The 11462-nt window shown below is 35.5% G+C and overlaps 1 protein-coding gene across 3 annotated transcripts in view; it reads left to right on the top strand.

Moving 5' to 3' along the window:
* The window catches only part of LOC148954466 (uncharacterized), a 55577-nt gene that overhangs the window by 5511 nt on the left and 38604 nt on the right, over positions 1–11462 (top strand). For all 3 annotated transcript variants that reach the window (XM_089087105.1, XM_089087106.1, XM_089087107.1), the window contains exon 2: positions 11101–11436. In XM_089087105.1, the coding sequence (XP_088943231.1) occupies positions 11203–11436 (234 nt within the window). In that variant the 5' untranslated portion in view covers positions 11101–11202. The remainder of the gene's footprint in view (positions 1–11100; positions 11437–11462) is intronic.

Genomic DNA, 11462 nt, shown 5'->3' with positions numbered 1-11462 from the left:
TTGTCATTCTTGATCCATTGGATATGCTGTTAATACCTAACAAGCCAAATACTATGACAGCATCTTGTCTGAATGATACTTCTAGAATGCTGAACTTTCTTGTGGAAAAGCAAGAAACCTCATGCCCCATCCCTCCTGTCCCAGTTCAGTGGCCTTCCGCTCCCACAATTATGCCTACCACAGTCCCGGTGGTGCTTACAAATTTACCTAAAGAGCTAAAATCAAGAAACCCTGTAAAGCAGCGTGAATTTATACAGAAAATCAACTGTGCCGAGAAGGTAAAGCATGTTGAGCTGAAGCGTGATCGCCTTATCTTACATATGTCCAATGAAGCTGCTGCCCTAAGTTTACCAGCAGTTATTCCCCCAGGCCTAAACATTTGCTCAAAAGTGATGAAAAATGAGCATTTAGGAATAATTCAAAACAATAAGGATTTTGATGTGTCTACTATACCCGGTTTGGTTACTAGCATTACAAAATCCAGATGTTTCAGTCAGTCTTCTGTGGTGCAGCTCACCTTTAGTAGCAAGGAGGATCTTGGACAGACCCTAAGATTCAGCATCAAAATTGAATATTGCTTGTTTTGTGTTTTGAGGCTCTTGACTAGGCCCAAACAGTGTTTTAAGTGTCAAAGCTTTGGCCATATAGCTCACGATTGTGCAAACAAATCGAAGTGCAGTAGATGTGGTGAAAGTGCTCACATTAGCACTCGTGAGAGCCTGTATACGGCAACTACTGTGAAATGCACAAACTGTTCCGGCAATCGTGTCAGCAGCAGTTTTATCTGCCCCAAGATTAAGAGGCTTTCAGCTCGCAGTGATAATCTGGCTCCCCAGTCATACCCCCGAGTTCCGTCCGGTAAAAGAAAATGAAAAGTAATGACCCAACTAGTGTTAAGCTTCTGTTCCATAACATGAATGGTGCCAGAGAAAAGCTAGATGTATTAGATTTCACTTTTGGTTTATTTGATATAGTGTGCATTGTCAAACACCTACTAAATTTGGATAATGCTATGCAGCTTGAGCTGTCGACCATGATTTTTTTTATTCGTCCTGCTAAAACATCGCTGGGCTGACTGTCAGGTGGTCTTGCAGTTGCTATACATAAAAAGTTTCAGAGTAAATTAGTTGATGCTAATGATTTATTTATTGCTGTTGATCTAGGAGGTGTAACTATATTGTGTGTATACATGCCAACTAATTATTGTAATGCTACTTCAAATCATAAATTCGTGTTAGCATGTGCCAGATTATCAAAATTCACGCATAAAATCAGGGCATCAGGAAAAAAAATTCTGCTTTTCGGAGACTTTAACACAGACTTAAAGAATGATAATGCTTCCCTTTCTCAGGTGTTAAAAGCCTATTTTCCACCTCACCTACATATTTTACATAAAGATCAAATTTACACGTATCTGCACAGTTCTGTTAGTACTGCAGATTTGGATTTTGTTATAACAGATCTTCAAGAATCGGCAAGCCTTTATGTACATGTATCACAAGATTTTTTAATTAGTGACCATTCACATCTAGAACTGTCCTTTTCTCTTCCAGCGTCTTTAAGTGGCGGATCAGAGGTAAGAAAACGGTTCACAAAGAGGTTGTGGGATAAAAAAGATACAGAGTTGTATCATGAAAATTTAGATTCTATGTTGCGTAAAATTAAGATACCATATCACCTTCTTTGTTCTTCGCGTCGTGGGGACCCCCTGGATGTTGATTGTTACCTTGCTGAAATATCACATTCTCTAATGGTTGCTGCATATGTTGCCGTCCCTACTGAATCAGTAAAAACTAACACGCGTAAAAGGGGATGTCTGATTTTCCTGGGTTAAAGGAAGCTAAACTCCGTCATTGTTTTTGGTATGGAATATGGAAGGATTGCCATAGACCTCTTTCAGGTATAGTTTTTGGTTTAGTTAAATGGACAAAGCAGAATTTTCAGAAAGTTGTGAAAAATTGGAACAAAATGCCAATTTGAAAATTTCTCACAGCTAATACAGGATAATCCACAGTTTTTGTGGAAAGAGGTTACTAAACTTACATGTTCCACTTCAATTTTGACAAATCAAATTACCAACAATTAATTGCAAACTCATTTCTTGTCAATATATTCTTCCGACCCACCACCAATTGACACAGATTTCCATGGAATATTGCAGAAGCAATTGTCAAAGCTGAATCCCCCCAAAAATTACATCACTATTACACCTTCTATGCTATTAAATCACACTCGTCATCTTCAAACTGGCAAAGCCTCTTGTGTGGATGGTCTGCAAGTGGAGCTTTTGAAGTACAGTACACATGTGCTGTTTGAACACTTAGCTCTGCTATTTCAGATAATTTTGTCCCTAAGACTTTATGTGAAGGGCTAGTTACATGCGTGTCTAAAAAGAATAAGGACTCCACGCTATGCAATTCATGTAGACCTATAACCATATGCTCTCTGCTTAGCAAGCTACTTGAACAAATAATTTACCCATTTCTGCATGAAAAGTGTGATTTTGGGGATCATCAATTTGGTTTCAGGCAAGGTTTAGGAGTCCAAAATGCACATTTTGTGTTCTTGTCTATAACGGAATATCGCAAGATGATGGATAACAGTCTGTATGTATGCACAGTTGATATAGGTAAGGCTTCTTATTCAATTTTGCATTCACAATCTTTAGTTGCTTTGTTAAATAGCAGAACTAGTGGCTTTATTTGCGCGTGCCTTTGGAATTGGTACCAGACTTCAATAGCCTGGGTCCGTTCTAGTGACGGTTTGAGAAGTCCCATTCCTGTAAAGTGCGGGGTAAAGCAGGGCTCAGTTTTAAGTTCATTAATATTCAACAATGCAGTTAGAACTACGACGAGAAATGTCCCAGCCTATATTATTGATGGTCATATCGATATTAGTCACCTGTTGTATGCAGATGACATACTTATTCTCGCTGATAACCTTTCATCACTAGAAAGGGCTTTTGAGGCTCTTCAGGCTAGATTGTCTAATATTGGCTTTGCTATTGAACCATCAAAAACTAAGCTTACGAGAGTATAACAGAATGAAAAGACACATTCAAAATCCCTTATAGTAGGATCGATTACTCTTCCTAAGTCTGATTCACTCAAGTATTTTGGTGCTCATTTTGGGTCATCAATAAGATTGAGACATCTTATTGCACACTGGTTATTAATGAGTTGAAAAAAGAAACTTCGCAAAACATATGGTTTGCTAGCAAAAGTTAAAGGATTTGACAAGTATATAGGAAAGCTCTATAACTCTATGTTTGCACCGCATGTGTTTTATCTAACTCCCTTTTGGAAACTTTTTTCGTCAACAGAAAAGAAACAAATTAGGGTTCAATTTTACCGGTTTGCTAAATTTTTTATTGGTATTCCTCTATGGTTCTGTAAGTCATACATTTGTAAAAAAAAAACATGTCTGTGATATACCTGAGAAGATGGAAGAATTATTGGCTTGATTTGAAAACCATTGCAAGAAAATATCAGGTTTTCTGCTTAACCATCTTCTATATATGGTGGATTAGAAATTTAGTCCCCAGTCTGAGCAGTCTTTTCTGTTTTGGTTGTTTTTCTTGTCAGTGGTGATTGTCAATTTGTTGTATAGCTGATGATTTTTCGTGTTTTGTTCTTTTCACTCCCTCTAGTGCATTATTGTTTTAATGTAGCGAAAAAGGGTAACAAATGTGTATGTCTATGTGTGTATGTGTGGGTATATATGTTTGTTTGTATGTATGTGTATGTATATATGTGTATGTATGTATGTATATAGTAAGGAGAAGTAGGCCCCAAGATTGCTGAGTTGTCAACGTCACTGTGACATTACTAGTGATCAATAGCAAAAAAAAGCCTCTAATGTCTCATTTCGTTGTTTTTTAATGTATATTTTATAAGCCATAGGATTTATTCTGTGAGGCATGCGATTTATTTGCCATTTGATGACCAATATAGGAATTTATTAGACTTTCTGTTTAACCATATATGAATGGGTAGATCGTTAGGTTCAGTATTTCAGTGTTGATTCAAGTTCCCACAGTTGATTTAAGTTTCCTAATGTTTGTCTTTTTTCTTGTTAGTCATTTTGGTACTGTATTTGTTAACTATTTGTGTTTCTTTTCTCTTTTTTTTTCTCTTTGTTTGTACTCCTATACTGCATTTCTAATGTATCAATAGAGGGCAAAAATAAATTATTATTATTGGTGTGGTTAAAAAAACCAACAAAGACAAAAATCTTGGTGAAAAAAAAAACAACAACAACAAACGAGACTGTGGCCAGTGGAGAGAAAAGCCGAAAAATGTAAAACAACGCGGATTATAGAAAACCAACGCACAATGATAGGTACTGGAATTTTCATTCTTGCATCCCTATGTAAGTGAAACGGGGGGTTGTGATTTCACTAGTGGATAGAGCCTTTAGAATTTGTTCCCAGGAATTTCTGGATTTGGAATTGTTATACTTGAGGGATATTTTGTTTTGTAATAATTACCCAATTAAGTTCTCTGACAAAATAATTGAAAATAGACGTGTTAAACATGATAGTGAGGTTATTGGGGTTTCTCAGTCTTCAGATTTAAAGCTGAAGACTGAGGTTTCAAAAGTTTCATTTCATTGCCATATGTACCTGGTTTGGGTGAGAAACTTTCACAGATTTTGCATAAATTTAACATCAATACATGTTTCCAATCGTTGAGGCCAATGGGTAGTTTCTTTAGTTTTGGAAAGGATTTAACCCGGGTAAATTTAGTAAGTGGGATGCATAAGATTCCGTGTTCTTGTGGGAAGTTCTCTATTGGTAGGATTCACCAACAATTTGTTGAATGATTTATTTAACATCGAAATTCAATAGAAAAAACCCTACAATTAAGCAAGCCTCCAGAGACTTTTGCTTCAGCCTTAGCAGAACATATTTGGTTTCAACCAGATTACTTTGTAAAATTTGATGAAGCCTTAGCTATTTCAAATGATAAGGGATACACTCAATGGGCAAGAGAAGCCATAGAAATTAAAAAACATATGTTTGCTAACCTTTTAATAAATAGGACACGTAATTTAAATATTGATCCAATTTATGATAATCTTGTAAAGATCAACAGTCAATAAGTGAGTTAAGATTTTAAATAATCACCAGAGGACTATTTTACCTGCTAGACCAAAACGATTTGCTTCAGTAATAGCCAACAAAAGGATTATTTTGCAACAGAATAATTAAAATAATTTCCAGGTTTCATTTTTATTTTCCCTCAGTTACTCTGGTGTTCTCACTGAAGTAACTCTATAATAGCATCTTTTCCCTATGTGGATCAGTTTGAGCCAATTGTATATATTTTTTGGTGTTGGTTTTATTGGTTTTTAGTTTTAGCTTGGTTTTATCTTGTTCTTTTTGTGTTTCTTTCATGCTGAAGACGCTTTGTTTGGATACAGGTGAAACATTTGCGTTGTTTTACATTTTTCATCTTTTCTCTCCACTGGCTGCAGACTCGTTTGTTGTTTTTTTTACTGAGATTTTTCTCTTTGTTGGTTTTTTTTCATGGCTGGCCAGTTCGGCTTAAAATCTTTCATTGGTGTTTTTGCAATTGATGGTCCAGGTTGTCAAATTTCACATCTTATCATGTTTGCTAATTAAGGTGTTCCTTCCAAAGAATCATCATTTATAGTAGCTGCAACTGCAAAATTCCGTTTTTTGGGCCCTCCAGCAGACATGATATTATATAAGTAACTGTTGTGTTGGAAACTCAACAATCTTACTTATACTATGTATGACATCATATAAGAAAATACTTATATGATGCCATATATGATGTCATAAGAAATGCTAATGTGATGTAGGCTACTAACATAGTACATGATGTCATTTGCAAAAAACCAAAATTAAGGCTCTTAACGATTTTTCTCAGACTTTTGACCTATCTAGATTGTTTTTTATGTGAGAATATTCTAAGATACTAATTTTCCCCCAAAAATATGGAGCCATTTTGAGAAACAGAATAAATATAAACATACATAGTTATTACTCACATATAAATATAGTATATAGACAAATTTGTTTTATTTACTAATAATTATAAAATAAACTATATATACACACAACCGCCTGGGGAAGGCTCGAAAAGCCTAATGATGGACGGCTGCAATCCTCTAATTCTCAACTAGTAACACAAATGATGTACAAAAAAAGTACCAAATTACTCTCACATAACAAATAATACCAAAATTAACCGCTCTCTCCCAATAAATGCCTCTTAAATTTTGCTTTAAATAACCCAATATGCTCGGCCTCCCAAATGCCAGCTGGGATATCATTCCAAATAGCTGGAGCTAAATACCTAATTCCGAAACCTGCACATATGGCGTCTTGGTACTCAACAACAAAATTATCCACATCTAATTGCTTACCTGTGGAGCAAATGATTTACACGAAGAAAAATCAGTAAAAGCTTATAGGACATAGGTCATTCCAACATCAATAAGCAAAAACAGCAGTTTGATAATCGCGAATCTGACCAATATTAAGCAATTGTAAACTCTTAAAACACAATGTGGTATCATTCACATTTTCTACTTAACTACCAAGAAGATGTACTGTTTTATTTTGAAGAATCTGTACTTTTAAAGTTTGCATTAAAATTACTAGACCAAAGAACACAACCATAAGAAATATAAAGTGCAACAATAGTAGGGTACAGTAACAGTAGAACTGATAATGGTAACACATGCCTGAATCAGCCCAAAATTTCCAGACCTCTAGCAATTTTTGCTGCAATAAGATCACTATGGGGCCTCCAAGACAAATTACAATCAAGCTGGAAACCCAAATAACGCACTTCATACACATGTGACAAAGCCCTACCATTAAGAAATACCTCTCCATCAACACTTGGCTGCTTACCAACTCTTCTAAATATCATAAAATTAGTATTCTTAACATTCACTGACAAAAGGCTCAAACTTTTAAATACAAAAAAAGACTTTAAATCCCTATTTGCTTTCACCAACAAATCATCAATGGATCGACTAAACACAGTTGGAGCAGTATCGTCCACAAAAGTTGTAATAAAGCACTCAGGTAAGTAGAAACGCATTGAATCAACATACACAAGATACAGGAGTAGTCCTTAGACAGACCACCGGGGGTACACCACACATTACTTGAAAAGGAGAGGAAAAAACATCATTTAATATAACTTGAAGAGATTTACCACTCAAAAAACTAAAAAACCACTTCAAATAGTTGCTACGAACTTCAAAGGATTGAAGACGTTTGTGTAAAATTTAAAAATCCACTACATCAAATGCTTTTCTAAAATCAATAAAAATAGTCAAAAGAATTTCACGACATTCAAAGCATTTATTTACAGTATCACAGAGTGAATGCGCAATGTCCGACGTCGAGTGACCTTACCTAAAACTGAATTGGATTTCACGTAGCACCCCCGTTTTCGTAAGGTAATCATAAAGCCTTTCATGCACAACTTTTACAAATAATTTTGAAAACAGAAGTAGGATTGATATGGGTCTATAATTTTCAATATCTAGCTTAGAACCAACTTTGTGAAGGGGATGACTTTTGAGCTTGTAAGTGCATCAGGGAATTTGCCGGTTTGGAGGGGAAGATTGATTATGTGGACGAGGCATGGTAGGAAATAACACAACACCGATTTAAAAATCTTAACATTAATTCCATATGTCCCTGCTGAATTAGATTTGATTGTTTTCAGAACCTTCAGAATTTCGTATTCAGTACACAGCTGAAACTCAAAATCACTTCCAGTTCCTCTATCATCCACAAATTCATAGTGTAGGAAATTATCATTAGAATTTATCAGCACTTCCGCCTGTACATTTTGGCCAATATTTTAAAAAACTCAGCAAATCTATTAATAATAATCGTTTCATCATGACCACTTTCTCCTTAAATCAGTTGCAAAATGGGTGGAGCTTCTTTTCTTCTTTCCCGATAGATCATTAATAATCTTCCAAGTTCCTTTAGTATTATCCTTATTTAAACCCAATTAATTCACAAAGTATTCTTTTTCAGCTTTTCTTCAAGTTCACTTTATTGCATATTATTTTGAATTCTTCCTGTTGTTTGGCACACTAGCTATTTAAATAATCCAAATACAATTGATTTCTTAAATCTGACGCTTTAAGAATTTCTGTAGTTATCCAGGGCTTCCTGGGCTCATTCTTATGTGGTTTCAAACATTTCACTGGGCAAGTCTTATCATATAGTGGCTGTATACGATCCCCATCTTGCAATCAAATGCACCAGAAGCGTCATTTTTCATATCTAAAATTTTACTAAAAGCAATGCTGCTCAACTCTTCACCAAACCTTTGTAAATTCTCTTTTTTAATGACCAAGTTTTCACTTCTTTAATTTATTTCTTTTTATTCGGCCACAAGGTACCGTTGCGACAACTGGGGAATGGTCCGAACAAGGGTATAGAACCATATCAGCATAACTACAGTCCAGATACTTAGAATCAACAAAAATATTATCTATGAGAGTGGCTGAATGACTCCTAACACGTTTTGGAATATTCACATGCAAGAAAGCATTCACATGCTTTCTTTTCCCCTTGCTCATGCAAGGGGGAAAAGATCATGAGCAACCATCAAATTAAAATAGTCAAGATTCACTCCATTCAATGAAAGCAGATCAAAGTTGAAATCACCCATACAAATAAAATCTAGACCTCTCCAAGACGCTGCACGTGCAAGTTGATCAAACCCACTCTCAAGTTCTTCCCAGCTAGCACTCGGTGGCCTATACACAACACTAATCAAAAGTTCCCTACTTCCCAAATCTAATTCCAGACTAAGACTTTCAAACTTACCCTCAATCCAAACATGAATGTCATTTCTTACTTGGTAAGACAATGACTTTGAAATCAAACATGCAAATTCCCCCTCTATGAAGTGATGTCCGGTTCTAAATTATAATCTGGGAAAGAATACAACAAGAAAGAATGTTCCTGACTCAAAAATATTTCACAAATACCAATAAAACTAATTTTTCCTTGAGAATCAGAGAGGAATTACAGCGTATCCTCATAACAAATAGTAAGGCGGCAATCCCAGACATGTAAATGCAATGAATCAGCTTCTCTGGGGTTAAACTGCGAACTTTGAACATAAGCACTATTTCTTAACTGGTGAAGTTTAACTTGGTTCATACATGGTTCAAGATCTGTTGCTATTGGTGCTGACAAAACCTCTGTTGCTATTGGCTCATTAATTAGACAAATATAGACGCAGTAAGAGTAAATAAATACACAAACCAAACAAATCTCTCTAAATGAAATGAGAAGAGAAAAAATGCAAGACTGAGAATCAATAATTTTTGAGAACGATAAAGAAAATGACAAAAAAATAGTGAAAAATACACAAACCCAACAAATCTCTCTAAACAAAAAGAAAAAAGTAACAAAAGAAAATGCAGGACTGAGAATCAACAGTCTTTGAGAATAACGATGAAAATAACAAAAATAGCGAAAAAGTAGTAAGAAAAAGGGCGAAAAAAGAAATACAAGAGAAAGGAAAAAACGATGAAAAACAACACACATACTACTTCAAATGCATTCACCAAGGGATTTTATTTTCCGTGCAGACGGTTCACCTGGCGACTTCACTAGTATGTTGCTGCAGTCAATCCATACATGTTTGATACCAAACCGATCCTTTGCAGCATTTAGAAAATCACGACGTTGCTTCGTAAGGGATTCCGACACAAAGATGCCCGAACCAGCTAGTTTAGACTTCTATGAGAAAACTTTTCGAGCAACTTCGTTGCTAGTAAATCACACTAGTACTGGGGCAAGTTTGTCACTAGCAGTATTAGGCTCACTCATTCTAAACCAGAAAACACTTGATAATTTGCCAAAAGACATACCAGTAACACGCATCTGTGTCAATAGGACACTGAGCAAAGTCGTTTTAAGTTCAACTCCTGCCTTTTGTTTCAGACCATTGAAAACAAGACTGTCCAAGATTTTTTCTTGGTTCATATTGTCAAGCTTGACCTCAATTTTTTTAGTTCGATTCTCTAGATTAAGGGTTGGCATTCTACACGTTTTCAGTTCTTCTTCAATACTGTCTAAGATGGGAGTGAACTCCAGTGACACAGAATTGTACAACTCGTTAAATATAGTTTCAGCAGAGTCTTTAAGGACCAGATTGTGCTTTCGGGCCACACTTTGCAGAAACCTGACGAGATATCTCTGAAACAATAGATTCTCTTTTTTTTCTAACTCCTGTTCTGTAGCGAAAATTCGTGAAAATAAAGCAAACTTTGAACCGGGTAATGCAACAGCTTCATCGGATACTTTTAGAGCAGAAAAAGCCTTTGAAGTTGACCTGTAAATCTCGGAAAAACGCTCAAGTTCATCAAATGCAAGTTTAACACCTTTTGCAGTTTTAGTAGAAGCTTCTTGAACATTGTTTTCATATAATACAAGGTTACTCTCAGAAACAATTTGCTCGCTATGATCCCCATTGCAGAAGATCAAATAGTTTTTACGCTTTCCATCATTTTTCATAATTTTTATATTTCGTACAGGCCACAATGGATAGCCTGCAAATTTCGCCAGTGCTAAATCGAATTGCTTGTATTACGACATGATTAACATGAGCAGGAGGAAAAAGAAACAAAAAACAACAATAAAATAGAAGTTCAAAATAGGGATTAAATCCTTTTTATTAGACAGTGTATAGAAATTCACAAAAATACCTGATATTTCGGTCACATATACAGTGACCATCATCAGTAGTCACTGTATCGTCATCTATTAAAAAGGATTTTATCCCTATTTTGAACTTGTATTTTATCGCGATGGAAAGGCAGCGTGGTCTCCAAAATTATCTACATCATAAACAAATGACTTATCTTAAAGTGGGCAGGCCCATGAATGACGTGGCAATCACTGCTATAGCAGGTGGCCTAGTGGACCATGGAGGCCTACAGCTCTTTCTTCAAGGAGGCCTACTAGTTAAACCATTTCCTGATTTAGTTTGTCATTTATTAAAAGTCTCTCAACTTAAAATATTGGAAGCATTTTATGTTGAAAGTTTGTTTCTTATCAATCTATTTTCTTTTTAGGAATACTAGACTTGCAAATTCACTTGATCATGGAAACTGGTTATACCTCAAGACTGTGAAAAAAAAAAGTGATTTAATACTAGGAAAAACAATCTTAAAACCATGTCCAGTACTAAAGGAATGAAGAGAAATGCTTCAAAATCAGATATTGTGAAATCAAGCCCTAAAAGGACTAAATTAGAAAACATTACTTCCATTGAAGGTAGTTCAGAACGTGAGAGGAAGTTCTCAACAAAATGTAATATAGTGAGTTTCAGCAATGCATTGACGTCAGTGTTAGAAAGGGTTATTTCCTCTGAAGACTTAGACTCTCGGATTAAGGATGCACTCAAAAAGGTATGTTCAATTAATAAAGGCAGATA

The sequence above is a fragment of the Artemia sp. Qi Xiang Cuo genome, chromosome 3 (genome assembly GCF_049724085.1).
Source record: "Artemia sp. Qi Xiang Cuo chromosome 3, ASM4972408v1, whole genome shotgun sequence".
In the NCBI taxonomy this organism is placed as follows: domain Eukaryota; kingdom Metazoa; phylum Arthropoda; class Branchiopoda; order Anostraca; family Artemiidae; genus Artemia; species Artemia sp. Qi Xiang Cuo.
The sequence above is the reverse complement of the archived record's forward strand: the minus strand, read 5'-3'. Positions and strand labels throughout refer to the sequence as shown.